Source organism: Echeneis naucrates, chromosome 13 (assembly GCF_900963305.1).
Source record: "Echeneis naucrates chromosome 13, fEcheNa1.1, whole genome shotgun sequence".
Lineage (NCBI taxonomy): Eukaryota > Metazoa > Chordata > Actinopteri > Carangiformes > Echeneidae > Echeneis > Echeneis naucrates.
The window spans coordinates 4041194-4055526 of NC_042523.1; the positions used below are offsets into that span (position 1 = coordinate 4041194).

General features: G+C 38.6%; 1 protein-coding gene across 1 annotated transcript in view; it reads left to right on the forward strand.

The window, feature by feature from the left end:
- pak1 (p21 protein (Cdc42/Rac)-activated kinase 1) overlaps window positions 1-14333 on the forward strand; it is a 43565-nt gene that overhangs the window by 27072 nt on the left and 2160 nt on the right. The window contains exons 4-12 of the mRNA XM_029517006.1: window positions 1364-1458; window positions 1859-2006; window positions 2557-2594; window positions 4021-4134; window positions 7018-7252; window positions 9857-9920; window positions 10931-10979; window positions 12153-12265; window positions 14128-14245. Coding sequence (XP_029372866.1) covers window positions 1364-1458; window positions 1859-2006; window positions 2557-2594; window positions 4021-4134; window positions 7018-7252; window positions 9857-9920; window positions 10931-10979; window positions 12153-12265; window positions 14128-14245 — 974 coding nt within the window. The remainder of the gene's footprint in view (window positions 1-1363; window positions 1459-1858; window positions 2007-2556; window positions 2595-4020; window positions 4135-7017; window positions 7253-9856; window positions 9921-10930; window positions 10980-12152; window positions 12266-14127; window positions 14246-14333) is intronic.

A 14333-nucleotide genomic window follows, 5' to 3' on the forward strand; every position in this document is an offset into this window, starting at 1 on the left:
TACTTTATACTACTGACTATTCAGATAAATATTATAATTTAGCCAGAATGCAGTGTAAACTGAGGAGAGACAGTTTTGGCTGATGCATAACACATACAACTCCTCAGACTCTATATCAGCGAGTTATATCCCTGGAACCTATACTGTAAGTAGGAATGTATTTCATTAGCACAAACTGGTGGGCTGCAGCCAACAGCTGGTTATTTTTAGCTTTTAGCAAGACTGGAAACACAGAGAATCATGCAGTGTTACTTTGCCCAAATGCAATGAAATTTACCAAGCTGATCAAGAATCATTTACACATTAGAACAACATAGATGGTGCAATGATACACGTCCCAACATTTTGCTGTCCAGTGTCAGATAGTTTCTTGGTTGGGACCAGTTTTCCTGTAGTCACCATTAGTTGTCCCCTGAATATTGGTGCAGCACATAAAATGGTAAATTTGAGATTTTTACATTCTGGTTTTTGGTACGGATGAAAGAGACATCCTCTGACTGTGTTAGAGGTGCACGAAGAAAGATTCTGTACTTTAATCCAAGGAAGACAACTTGGGGGCCGTCATTGGCACCAGTAACATGTTCTCCTTCCTTGGCTGCTATTCTCACTCGGTGGTCCCTCCCCTCCTGTTGCATAGCTAACCTCATTAAGGGTAAGAAGTGCCCAGCATTTCACACTCAATCTTCTTACTGCTTTGCCATCCAGGTACTTGAGGTTCACAGCATGTACACAAAGTCAAAGCACCAACGTAATCTAAACAGGGTGAGAGCGGATTCATCCAATAAGATTTTTCAGAGAAAAAAAAACGTACATCTCTGTATGAACAGGGGATGCTGAGCTGCCCACGGCTTTACAGTGTATAATGCTTTAAGCCATTTTAATTCGTAAAATTTTTTCATTTCCTTATGAACTGTAAAAGGAATAAATAGACTGTGGCATATAAAATTCAGTGTACATATTTATGTTTGCGCTACTTAAGGAGTGAGGCTCAGACCAACTGAATTTTCATATCTCAGATGGTCAAAGTGGTCCTCTTATACTCAGTCAGTCAGTCAGTCAGTTTCGCTTTCCCAGAGGATTATCTATAATCATTTCCATCATGAGTCTCCTTTGATTCTGACTCCTTTCTTTCCTTCACTTCTTTGCAACTTTCCATACTCTTTCCTCTTGCTTCCATTCCCCAGGATAGTTTTCTTTGACTTTTCCTTCATCTATCACTAAATCCTCTGCAAAGGTTTCACTCATTTTACTAAACCAAAAAACTAGGATTGGGCTAAAATATCACACCTTTGCAATTATAATCTACTGTGAATATTACAATCTGTAAGCACTGTTGTTGTTTTTTTGTTTTTTTTCCCCCCAGCCTATAAGAAAAAGGAGCGCCCAGAGATTTCTCTGCCGTCTGATTTTGAACACACCATTCATGTGGGCTTTGATGCTGTTACAGGGGAGTTTACTGTAAGTCTGTGTGGTGTTGAGTCTTTTATAGCTGGGAATTGACCTGCGTCTGTGTGTTTGTTTGTGTGTGTATGCACATGTGTGTGTGCATGCTGACGACACACAGAGTGCAGGGAAAGCGTGATGGATGGACTAGCTAGTGGAGGAATGCATGTGATGGACAGATCCCAACAAATGAGTAGACAGGGAATGTAAAAACAAGGATATGTGACCCAGTTATGTGACTGATGTACAAATATGACATGACTGTCTTGTTAGGACCAAGGCTGTGTGTGTGTGTATGTCTGTGTGTTTGTGTGTGTTCAGTATTATGTGTATCTCCATTATTATTGTATGAACTTTCAAAACATACCCACTATTTTGTTTGTGCTTGTGTATTTGTGTGCGGGTGTGTGTGTAGGGAATGCCAGAGCAGTGGGCCCGACTCCTGCAGACATCCAACATCACCAAACTAGAACAGAAGAAGAACCCTCAGGCTGTCCTTGATGTTTTAAAGTTCTACGACTCAAAAGAAACAGCCAACAGCCAGAAATACATGAGCTTCACAGGTACATGAACACACATGCACACTCAAAGACACGCACACACACACACGCAGTGCAGTATGCAGATTTTAGAAGTAAAAGTTAAGTGAGAATGCTTTCAAAAGTGACCCTTGCTATGAATTAATTACCTTAAAATCCAGAGAAACAGAAAATAGCATAATTCAAACTTTGGTGTGACCTTTACTTTTGAAAAGCAGTTTCAGGTTGTTCCACACATTTTTAAAACGTGACAGAGTTAATTTGTCTGTCCAAGTATCGCCTGTCCATTCATTTAATCCCAGACTGGCTCCACTATGTTGAGAAAAGGTCTTACAGGACTCTTTGTTGGGCTTAGAGTCAGGAACACACTTATTTTTTTTAAGATAGTGTTTTCTTATTCTAAATGTTTGGATCTGTGCTCCTAAGTAATTAATCTGGGACTGATTATAATCTGGGAAACCTCCTTGATGGTGTTGTGTGATGTCAAGTTGTGTGTCTGCAACCATTGCAGAGTACTGTATATTGCGATTCCCACTTGCTGTTTTGCTGATTTTGTTTCTATTTGTCTTTGCAGATAAAAACGCAGATGCATTCAGCTCTTCCACCACAATGGTAAAATAACACATTAACACATAGAATTTTTACGTAACAGTCAAAAGCACATGACTTAAAGCTGTCAGTATGATTGCGTTTAGGATGTCTCCATCATACTTTTGCTGGAATTAAAACATAGCAACATCAGGTGCATGGTTCAAAAGGGTTAATCATAGGGGTGTTCAGGGCATAACATGCAACAAGCCAATCGGATCCCATGTTCTTTAAGAGATAGATCCGCCTGCACCACGGCTGATTGCTGTTATAATAACACAATGTTTCACACACAATTAGATTCTTATTTGTGGTGTTATAACATTATGCAATGAAAATATAATGTTCAACTAGTCAGAATAAAGAGGCTTTTAAGGAGGCCTCCTGAGAAAGACCAGCCTGCTCGTGTCAGGTATTATCAAAACCAGAATAAAGATATAGAACTGGATATGAGCATATTAAGGTAGAACCAAAAAGCTTTAGTGGATAACGACAAGGCTTAGGGTTAAAAACAGATTTTAAAATCTTAAAACCGATTAAAACAAAGATACTCTATACTAACCCAAACGGAATTTATTATCAATCATTTCAATTATGTGACGAATGCTAAATGAGAGGAAATGAAACTGCAGCGTGAGACAACAAGGAGATTAAAAGACGTGGAGGAGACAAGCTTCAGTCTACTACAAAACAAACCATAGAAACAGTGTGGTGGTGGAGAGAGCAAGTGAGTGTAAGCTGAGAGAGAGAGGGCAGTGAGAAGAGAATAACATGGAAACACATCATTTATTAAGGTAGATATTATAATATAGAAAGAATATTTATGCATTTAGATAGAAGAAATATCTGTGTACTTTTTAAAATAGAAAATACAGGCAGAGCCTTTCCAATACAGGATCAACTTCTGTAATGGACAACACACTTTTGTACAGGTACACACACGCAAACACAGGGCTCTAATAGTTGTAATAGTTCTCGTCGTCGTTTCTGCTGCAGTGAAAGTGATGTTGGAAAAATGAGTAAAGATCTGGTGGGAGGAGGAAGTGAAGACGATGGGAAGTCTCTTTAAGATGCCCCTCCCATCTCTCTGCACTGTGAATCAGCATCTTTTCCTCCTTTCGCCAAATCACTCTTTCTGCAACTTGGCCATAGGCCAAGCATCAGAGCTATCAGAGCCAGAGCTAAAGGACAGAAGAAGAGAGGAACGGAGGTGACAGTGTGTGAGTAGTGGCATCAGGAGCCAGACCAGAGCATTCATCAACCGTGATGATAATAGGTGGGAAACAGAGGATGGGGTGAAAAGACAGGAAGGAGAAGACGACATGCTGAGGAGCAGGAGCAGTCATGATGAGGCAGCGGAAGAAGTGACAGAGATGGTCCTCTCGTCTTTACGTATGTGATGATGATGTCACTGAAGCTCCACCCCTTCTCCCGCTGTGACATTACACAGATCGCCAAGGCCGTATCTGAGACGCCCGCCATAGGAACTGTCTCCGAGGATGAGGATGAAGATGAGGCCGAGCCACCGCCAGTGATTGCCCCCCGACCAGAACACACCAAATCAGTAAGGGCACATACACACAAACACAAACACACTACGACCACTGTTGAGTATGAGGCTTAGATACTTGTCCATGAATGTAAATACACTGTCCTGTTTAAGGCTTTATGAAATTTGGTGGTACAGCAAGGACTTAAGTGTCTTGATTTGAGCTAAAAAAAAATAAAACTACATCGCAAAACATATCACAAACAATGAATTGGAAAAAAACAAAAGAATCATGCTGACAGTCCCAGCTGAGCCGAGATGAGCCCCACTTTACCATTCGTTATGTCTGTCATACCCTTTCGTCTCCAAATGGATCTGTTACACATCACTACGTCATTAAAACAACCAAGTGCATGTCTGTCTGTCTGTCTACGTGTGTGTGTGTGTGTGTGTGTGTGCGCTTGAGATCTAGTCACTGGGAGACACACACTTTCAGAATTAAGATCCCTTTAGGCACCTCTTCTTTAAAACAGTGAGGCTGAATAAAGTCAGAATAAGCTGCGTGTAAACTGATGCACAATGACATGTGAGTTCATTTGACAAACCTACAGTGAAAGCTCAGTAGACTGAGATACATCCTCCCTAAAAGACAAGCACAAACTACATCCCCAAAAATAACCAGAAAGCTGAATCAACTCCGTTTCAAAATATGATCAAGTTACGACCTCCATATTACAGTCTTTCCTTAATAATGCAGAATATATTTCCTTATAGTTGATTCATTTTTCAATTACATAATATTAGTTAATATTAATATAGTTAATAGTATTAGAATTAATTTTCCAGAGTACGTTTTCTATATTATGAAATAGTTTTCAGATGCCTTTGTGCTTGGAAATTGACAATGAAAGTTCATCAGTTGTGAAAGCAGTTGATCGATATCCTTTTACCGGATAAAGAAATCAACTTTAGTGTTGTTCAGTAACTCCTGTCCTCATCCTTGGCACATTCAACTTCAGGGTAATATCAGAGTACTATACTTCATTTCAATTATCAATATCAAAGAGTTGTTCCATTTGCATGTTCCAGTTTTCCGACTATCCATCACAGAGTGATATACTCTTCTACTTCACCTGTGTTACTATCTTTAGTCAGTGACTTGCTGTATTCAGTGTGGACATACCTTGACAAAGCAAACTATGTACTGACAAATTTGACATACATTTATAGTTGACATTACTTTGTAGATTTTTTTTTTTTTTTTCACTTTGATATTAAAGAGTTTTTTGTAAATTGTCCAAAAAAAAAAAGCTTAATTAAAGTGACCATGATTCCATTCTTAAAAGTGACAAAAAAGCAAATATGTGGGGTTGAAAACTTTTTATAGGTACTGTTGCTATAGAGACCCAAACTGTGTTTTGCAGCAGGCTGTAAACATGTTTATTTCTGCTGAAAAGTCGGCCTTTTTGACATGGGACTTTATGAGTCATTGTTGGAGTCAAGCTCTAGTGGAGTCCCGTTGCACTTTAATGACGCCTTCATTTTTCAGCTGCACTACTCAGTGACGCATGGCCAAACACACACACACACACACATGCACGCACACTGTGGGTCACATATTTCAACTTCACCATCCCTTCCATGTCCCTCCCTCCCTCTTTCTCTCTCTCTCGTTGACACATATTCTTGTTCACGTGCACATATAGGCACATACTTTTGCCAGCCAGGGACACAATCATTGTCTCCCCACATGGACAGGCTCAGTTAACCCGTGTTTTGTCTTAGTCAGAGAGGTAACGTGTAACAGAAACGTATACTAAGGCCTCTGGTATTTTTGTCTTTCCTCCCAACCTGCTGACTGCTGAGAGCTTGTCGTTGCAGTTCCTTTTTCACCAGACCCAGGCCACTATATTTTCAAAGCAGTCTAGGTAGAAAGCCTAGTTCATATCTCAACCACCCAAAGGTCAAATTCGGATTTTATGACATGACATCTTCCAAAAACAGCAACCGTATAAAGGAAAGACACAGGCTGTTCATTGACTTCAGCTTTATCTACAGTAAAATGATACATCAAAGAAAAAGTTAATAGACAGTTTTTCTTGTTTTCTCTCTCACACAACACACAGTCTTTTAACCTTCACTTACTCCAGAATGTAACAGGTTTTAATTGGTGACTACTCCTGTTTCATATTTAAAATTGGTCACAGCAGTATTTTGCAATGAAGCTACATATTCAGTTGCTCCCATATACTGTATTGAAATGACCACATTGTATATTAACATGTGTTAACACCATTGTGATGTTGGTTTATTTAGTACAGAGTAGATATGGAGGCGATGCTCAGTGCTCCTCCACTTCCCTGCAGTTCAACTTCCCTCATCCAATATTCAATCTTTCAGCAAAATTTATACATCACCCACAAAGCTACTAAATGGGTCTGAGTTAGCTGTGTATTATTTGTTTTTGACTAAACATTTTTATTTGGCTCAAGTTAACTGTTTCAGCCCAAACAGTGGTTATTTGTGAGCTTATGCTACCGTAGAAGTGGGAGTATTCAGAGCTCTTTGCACCTGCCCCAAAAAATAGTACTTTTTGGTCATGGGCATTTTTGAGAAAGCATAACGTCTTCCTATCAGCATCTGTGAGCTCTGTCACTGGGTCTGGGATGTACAGCCAGGCAGCCATGTTTCTGAAAACAGAGCTAACATCAGCACTTGCACAGCAGCACTGCAACCAAATGCTTTTCTATTTAGTAGTCAAGCTATCAAAATGAAACATAGAACTAGAACATCCATTTGAGATTTACACTTAATTTAAGGTTTTTTTCTGGCGCTGTGAAATTATCATAGTGTGTACAGGACAAATTAAATGGGACTGACCTTCCAATGCCTAATAGATGGCTATGGTGGCATCTACTTTAAGAAAATAGAATTTCAAAATTTGTGTTCTTCTTTCAGATATACACTCGTTCAGTGATCGAACCCCTCCCTCCTCCTGTGACCAAAGATGCTGCAACCTCCCCCATCTCCCCACCAGCCACTGCAGCAGCTGCCATCACCCCCACCCCCACTACAGAAGCAGCTCCCAGCAGCCCTCCCAGTGCGAGCCCTGCCCCCGGACCCTCCTTGCCCCGCCCTCAGGACAAAACCAGGAAGAAGAAGATGTCAGATGAGGAGATCCTGGAGAAACTACGTAAGGCACATTCATATTATTCCAGATGCGCGCACAGAGCAAGATTAAACCAAGCCTTTAACATACTTCATTGTTTTAATTTTTCATCAAGTAATTCATTAAAATCGTTACACTTGCCCTCAGGGGCAGCACAGCGGCATAGTGGCTAGCGCTGTTGCCCGAAAACAGGTTCGATTCCTGGGCGTGGGGCCTTTCTGTGTGGCCGTTCTCTCTGTGCCAGCGTGGGTTTCCTCTGGGTACTCCGGTTTCCTCACACCGTCCACATACATCATGTTTGGGTTAATTGGTGACTCTAAATTGTCCGTAGGTCTGAGTGTGAATGGTTGTATGTCTCTGTATGTATGTCTGTGATGGACTGCTGGCCTGTCCAGTGTGTATCCTGCCGTTGCCCAGTGCGAGCTGGGATTGACCCCAGCATGCCCACGCGACCTGGAAAAGAGAAGCAGTGGAATGTGGATGTATTAATTAACTATATGAATGTTTCCACTATGATTGGTCAATAAGAGCTAAAAAAAATGACCTTACATCAATGACATCAAATAGCTCATGCTATTGTGGCTGTCTGTGTGTGTACATACCTTTGGCCATAGATGTATGATGCATTAGATTGACTATAGGCACATATTCTCCACTAAACTAAACAACAATGTATGCTCAGGAAGAGCATTATTTTCAAACACCATCGGTACCGATTTACCAGCCTGTCACCGGGAGCCACAAGCCAAACTACATATAGTATGTGGGCCCACCTGGTCAAAGATTGAACCCTCCTCTGAGGCACTGAAGTAATTTATAGTCCAATGTGTGCTGCTGATATGTCTAAAAACTTTTATTAGGACATACATCAGGGTCATGATTAAAGTGGTTTTAACGTCACGATGTATTTCGTCGCTACTGTTCTTTTTTCTAAGACTTAGCCTAACCTTCCATCAGGCAAAGTCCCCTCTCTTCAACAGAGGTGTGAGTTTTAATTAAACAGGCCCAATATTTATACAGTCCTACTGCATGACATCAGCACTGGATATTGATCTTTATCTCTGATTCTGTATTTATGTAATAGTCATTATTCCATGTCTGTATTCTGCAAAGTACAAAGTACAAACCCTGAAGCTTTTATCTGTTGCAGTTAAGTGAGGACAGGAGTGTGTCTGTGCTAATTTTAGTGTTTTATCACTTTGTCTTTATCTGCACAGACAATTTAGCGAGCTGAGTTTGACTTTATTTTAGGTTCTATTTAGGTCAGTGTTGATTTCAGCAAATATAATGTTGACTGCCACAGCTAACTGATGCTAAACGTGAGGAGGGGTTTATTCTCAGAAATGAACCACTGATCTAAAAGTAATTGCACAGCCTCTTTCTCACCAGTTACCATGTGGCAGACATGAATATTTACAAGTCAAACAGAAGTAACTCACACAGATGCTTTGGTTCTGAAGGTCTTTATTTTTTACTCTCTTCTTTCTTTGTTACTTTGAGATCAGAAGGAGAATAACTTAAATTTAAATTAATAACATGTCTTGATACAAAGATATCCAGAATAAACTGCAGATGAGAAGTATACTGACATTATACACTAAATCTAAACTAAAATTCTTTTTGATAAATGTCTTTAATGGTCCCTTACACACATAAAATGATATACCCTGTTGTTATCCATGATGATTATGTGATACCATTTTGTTAAGATTTGGCACCCCAGTTGCAGTCTTAGATTATTTGAAGCAACGATTAAAATATAACACATTTAAAATGATTAAATGATATTCACACTCTTCCTTCTAATATATATGTGACATAATATATACTTCTAATATTACTAAAAAGCTGTCGAAACTTAAATATTGCACTGTCCCCTAACATTATCTGGTTTATGTTGTTTAAAATGTCTAAAAGGCTAAAACTATTCTAGAACTGTAGGTGAGAAATTTCTCAAGTAAAAATGTTAAAAAAACTTGTAACTTGTGAATGTTTCCCTAATAATAAAATTGGTATTCTAATACTATAAAGTTTTAAAAACATTTACTAACTCCTGAAGCACCTTTTTTTTGGGGAGGGGGGCGGGGGTTATTTTGTTTTGTTTTGTTTTGTTTTGTTTTAGAAAAGTTCCCTCGTACTGTGAAACATGTTTTCTTTATTTGTGTGTGAATAAAGCCTATATATTTTTTAAACCATGCCCCACGCCTGTCCAGATGTGCTCAGGTCTCTGTCTGCTGGTAAGCCCAGGTTTTTGCCTATCTGTCCATCACTATGATTGACAGACTCGATAATCATTGTTTTCGCCTCCTCTGTTCAATCCTAACGTTTGGTTTTCCTCTTTCCGTCGTCCAGCCTCCATGTCTTTTGTCTGTTCCTCTCTGCTCTGCCTCCCAGTCAGCATGCTGCATTGATTTGAGGGTGTTTAACATAGAGTAGAATAAGGATGGATAGAAGACACCTTTCTCCTCTATCCATCCAGATTGAGTGGTACAGTAAAATGAATTCAAATACATTCAATTCTGGATTATAAGGCCAGGACGTCTTCGTGTTCTGTTGCATCTCCCCAGTTTTTGCTTTTTGTTTTGATCAATCGATGAGTGAGTTTTTGCTTCTCTCTCTGTTTCTAAGGGACAATTGTAAGTGTTGGAGACCCCAAGAAGAAATATACACGCTTTGAGAAGATTGGACAGGGGTAAGATCTCATGAGTCAAGTTTCCTGTGGTTGGTTGAGTCAGCATGATTAAGTGTTGAGTCCAGTTCACTACCTCTATTTGTCTGGGACCATCGACAAAAAGATCAAATTTAGACAAAGTCAAGGAAAAGAGTTGAATCAAATTAAGCTTTGGGCAAATTTCTATCTACACTATATCAAACTTTATCATCACATATATAGTACAGTTTGGTACCAGTTTGCCTGTAAGTAAGTTTTCAGGTCCAAGAAATGCAACTTTGTGTATTCTTCATCATAATTCCTGTCAAAGAAAAATGTTAACAATAAAACAAAGTTTAGATAACATAAATATCAAAAGATTTTTTTAAATATGTTTTACAACAGTATCATAATATTTACAATACAATTAAAGAAAATATTGTGAAAATATAATTAAAACATAGAAATGTAAAGAATGTGCAGTGAGTTACTGAATGAAATCCAATAATAGGTGTGAGAAAGTCATCTAAGATACAGCTGTTATCTTTTTGTGGACCGAGGTTTTTCTGGTGCATTTTCTTATGCTAATATATCTGGTTAGATTCACATGGCCATGTAGTAACATTAGGGTTTGACTTCTGTGGATTGTTATTACAAAGATTACTTCAAATTAGGTCTTCAATTCAACATAGTTTTTTTTTTTTATTAATCAGCCAGTTAGTTTCTGTCTTTCTTTTTTTTCTGTCAAAACAACAGTCTAAAAAGTCATGTGTAACAGAAAACAAAGGTCAAATTCGTATTTTTTGTTTTTTCTTTTAATAAATGACACAAGCAACCATATCTGTTGATTGACAAATCAGTTCAGTGACTTAGTTTCTGCTCAACTTTGAAGAGAAATTTATGTCGGATAAAATTTTTCACTCCTAATGAACATTGTGAAAACTTGAAAATATGTATGGCCCTCAGACCTTTAGTGAGTTAAAGATATTTTTGTCCAACAAATAAATACAGCTTAATGTTGACCTGGAGCTCAAGTGCCATCTCTTTGTCAGGGCGTCTGGGACGGTGTACACAGCTATTGACATCGCCACAGGACAGGAGGTAGGTATCCCTCATCCTCTGGGTTTCATTTCCTCCTTCCTACATTCCTTTATCCTCTGCCCCTCTTCACTGTGAACCCAAGCCCACCGATCAGAATAATATGGAGCACCAACAATACTAAAAAAGACAAGTTGATAAAACTGGAGGAGAGAGACATTCATGTCACTGACAGTTCACTGACGAAAATGATTGAGCTGCACTGAATCCCTCGGAAAGATTCAGTATCTGTTGAAGCTCGTATTCAAATACTGCTAATTTACAAACACAGTCAGGTATTATATGTGTACATAGAACTAGCTGATTTAACTGTGTAAGTCAGGGACAAAGCAGGTAATGTAAAATCAGAAAAGCAAAGAGAATCAAACCAGGCTGTGTAAATGATGATCCATCCATTTGACATTGTACACTCAACTTGTACCGATACTTGCCAATGTCAGTGTCATCGAACACAAAACAAGTATCAGTCACTTACGTAACACTGTTGCATCTGCTGCGTTGAAATTTCAGTTGAGTATCCTTTAATTGACGCACTCTTGACCAGTCAGTGAGTTTGTACATTTTCTGTTTTGTAGTTAATAAACTCCTGATTTCAATTTTACTTACTTACTGTCTTACTGTAAGCTTCATTCACATTCCTTACATGATTTTAAACATAACAAAAACTGCAGTCCAACAATGCTATAAAAAAGCCAATCATAATGTTTGAATTTACATGTCAGTCGAATTAATATTATAGAATTCCAGAAGTGCTGGTTAGTGTGCTCTGTGGTGTCTCAGACAGTGTGAGAAACATCACATTAATCATGTTATTTCGTCTTATTTATCTCAGTCACAGCCTTAATTACAATTATTACATTTTAACTGATGAGACGAACTAATTTCGAAATTAACTTCCAAGACAGTGTCAGCTCTGAATCAGGTCAAGCAGGAGAATTGAGAGCATTTCAGTTGGAGCTTCCACAGTGAGAACATTGTTGCAGTAACTGACTAACTTTTTTTGGTTGACTTTAAAGGACCTCTGACAGCTCATCTGTCAGTATAATCCTCCTCTGTTTCACTCTGAGGATTAGTCTATGTGCTGCCTAACTCTGCCTAACAATTTGTTACTGCCTGTCTGTTTTTTATAGAAATTCAAATGGACTGCAGCAAAAAAGTATTTCTCTTTCATTTAAGGTTGCCATCAAACAGATGAACCTCCAGCAGCAGCCGAAGAAAGAACTGATCATCAATGAGATTCTGGTGATGAGGGAAAACAAAAACCCAAACATAGTCAACTACCTGGACAGGTTAGACACCACACACACACACACACACAGGCTTTTCCTTTACATGAGAATTACCCTGACAAAGTAAGGAAATGTTCGAAAAGATTTGTCCTAAAAATTCTGACAACCAGTTTTGTTTTTTTTGCTGGATTATCCTTTGCTTGGTTAAATTGGCTGAAATCTTTTTGGATTTTAGATTGCTAAGTATTTATTTTATTACTGGTGATGGAGCATTACTTTAACACTGAAAACCACTATCAAAACAGTAAATGTGTTATGATTGGCATTATATAAATCATACATCTGATTTGATTTTGATTTAAATTCAGTCACCTCATGTCATTGAGGTATGGTTCTAATATTCTTTATATGATATATGGTCTACCCTTTCAAAAAAGTAAATATGTAAAATTAAAATCTTTGTGCAGATTTACATTTGCACATGGTTATCCAGGTATTTTGAAGTATTGAGCAAAAAGGCAAAGTTGAATTGGATGGAAAAGTTTCAATTGAGACAGAAATAATCCAGCTGATAAATGATACCGTCTTGAAATATCCTAATAGAAGCCAGTCTTCTTCTTATAGAAGTAGTGAAGTTTTCAATAATGCCTCTGGAGAATTCTGGTTCCAAACATGAATGGCTGCACAATAATTTTTTTTTTCTTTCTTTTTTTTTTTTTTTAATCTATTAAAAACTGTCTTATACTGCAGTAGGCACTTACTTTATGTTCAGTTAAATCCAGCTCAACACCCGAAATGTTACTGAGGAAACGCCATTGAACTGCAAACTATGGAGGATGAGAAGTTAGCTAGTGCAGTGTTGCTGTTACCATGGTAGTCTACTGGGCATTTTTGTGTGTGTGTGTGTGTGTGTGTGTGTGTGTGTGTGTGTGTGTGTGTGCGTGTGTGTCTGTGTGTGTGTGTGTGTGTGTGTGTGTCTGTGTGTGTGTGTGTCTGTGTGGGAGGGGTACCTGCTTATCCTCAGAGACATTGAGACACATGCAATCCTGGTGACAATCTTGTCATCCCCATGGAAACTACATTTTATGGGGGTTTTACAGGCTCGAGGAGAGACTGCATTCTTTCTTTATTTGTTCATGTTGTGTCTGTTTCCCATTTTTCTATGTGAAATTTACATTAATGTAATTCGTTCATTTACACAATAAGGGCCATTACTCACCCAAACATTCAAACAAAGATTAAAACTTAACGGACACAAACTGGCGAAGCCTGGTTGTCAAAGGAAAACTTAAAGCTTTAAAATCAGCCAAATATATTGGTTCATCTTTTTTCTGAGCCTCATCCAGTGGAGTCCGTTTAAGAGAAGCAAGGTATTTGATGCCTTTTTTTTTTCCCCCAAGGTCTATTCTAAATTTTGGCATTTCAAGAATGAGGCACTCTTAAGCTGTAGCGAAGCAAGATATGTAGATAGTTTTACTACAAGGCCAGGCCAGAACCAATGATACAGAACATCTAACAGGGAGAGGTATTGAATAAATAAATAAATAGATAAATTGAATAAAATAATAGTTGGTGATGGACTGAATGAGAGAAACAAGGGAGTCAGTCTGTGAAACAGGAGACCAGAGACAATAGAGCCAGCGGAGACTTTCTGGATTTCTCCAGTCTATTTTAACAACAGACATTCAGTGTAACTATGGACCATGTGCTCCTTTTCTCTGGGTTATATCCTTCTGGGTTCACTATTTTTGTGTTAGACAAAACAATGGATAAATCTATTAGGATAAATAACCTTTAAATAACATAAACAATAAAATGCTCATTTGCCAAACAAAATCTCACAAAATCACCAAATGTCTGTTTCATTCAAATACCATGCTAGTTTTAATGTGAAAACTCGCTTTTAATGATTTTTGCCTTAGTTACTTGGTGGGCGATGAGCTGTGGGTGGTGATGGAGTACCTGGCCGGCGGCTCACTGACCGACGTTGTCACAGAAACCTGCATGGATGAAGCACAGATAGCAGCTGTATGCAGAGAGGTAAAGACACATGAGATACCATTCTGGTAGGAAATGCACCCCCCCCCCCCCCCCCCCCCAAAAAAAAAAACAAAACTCTATTTCTCTT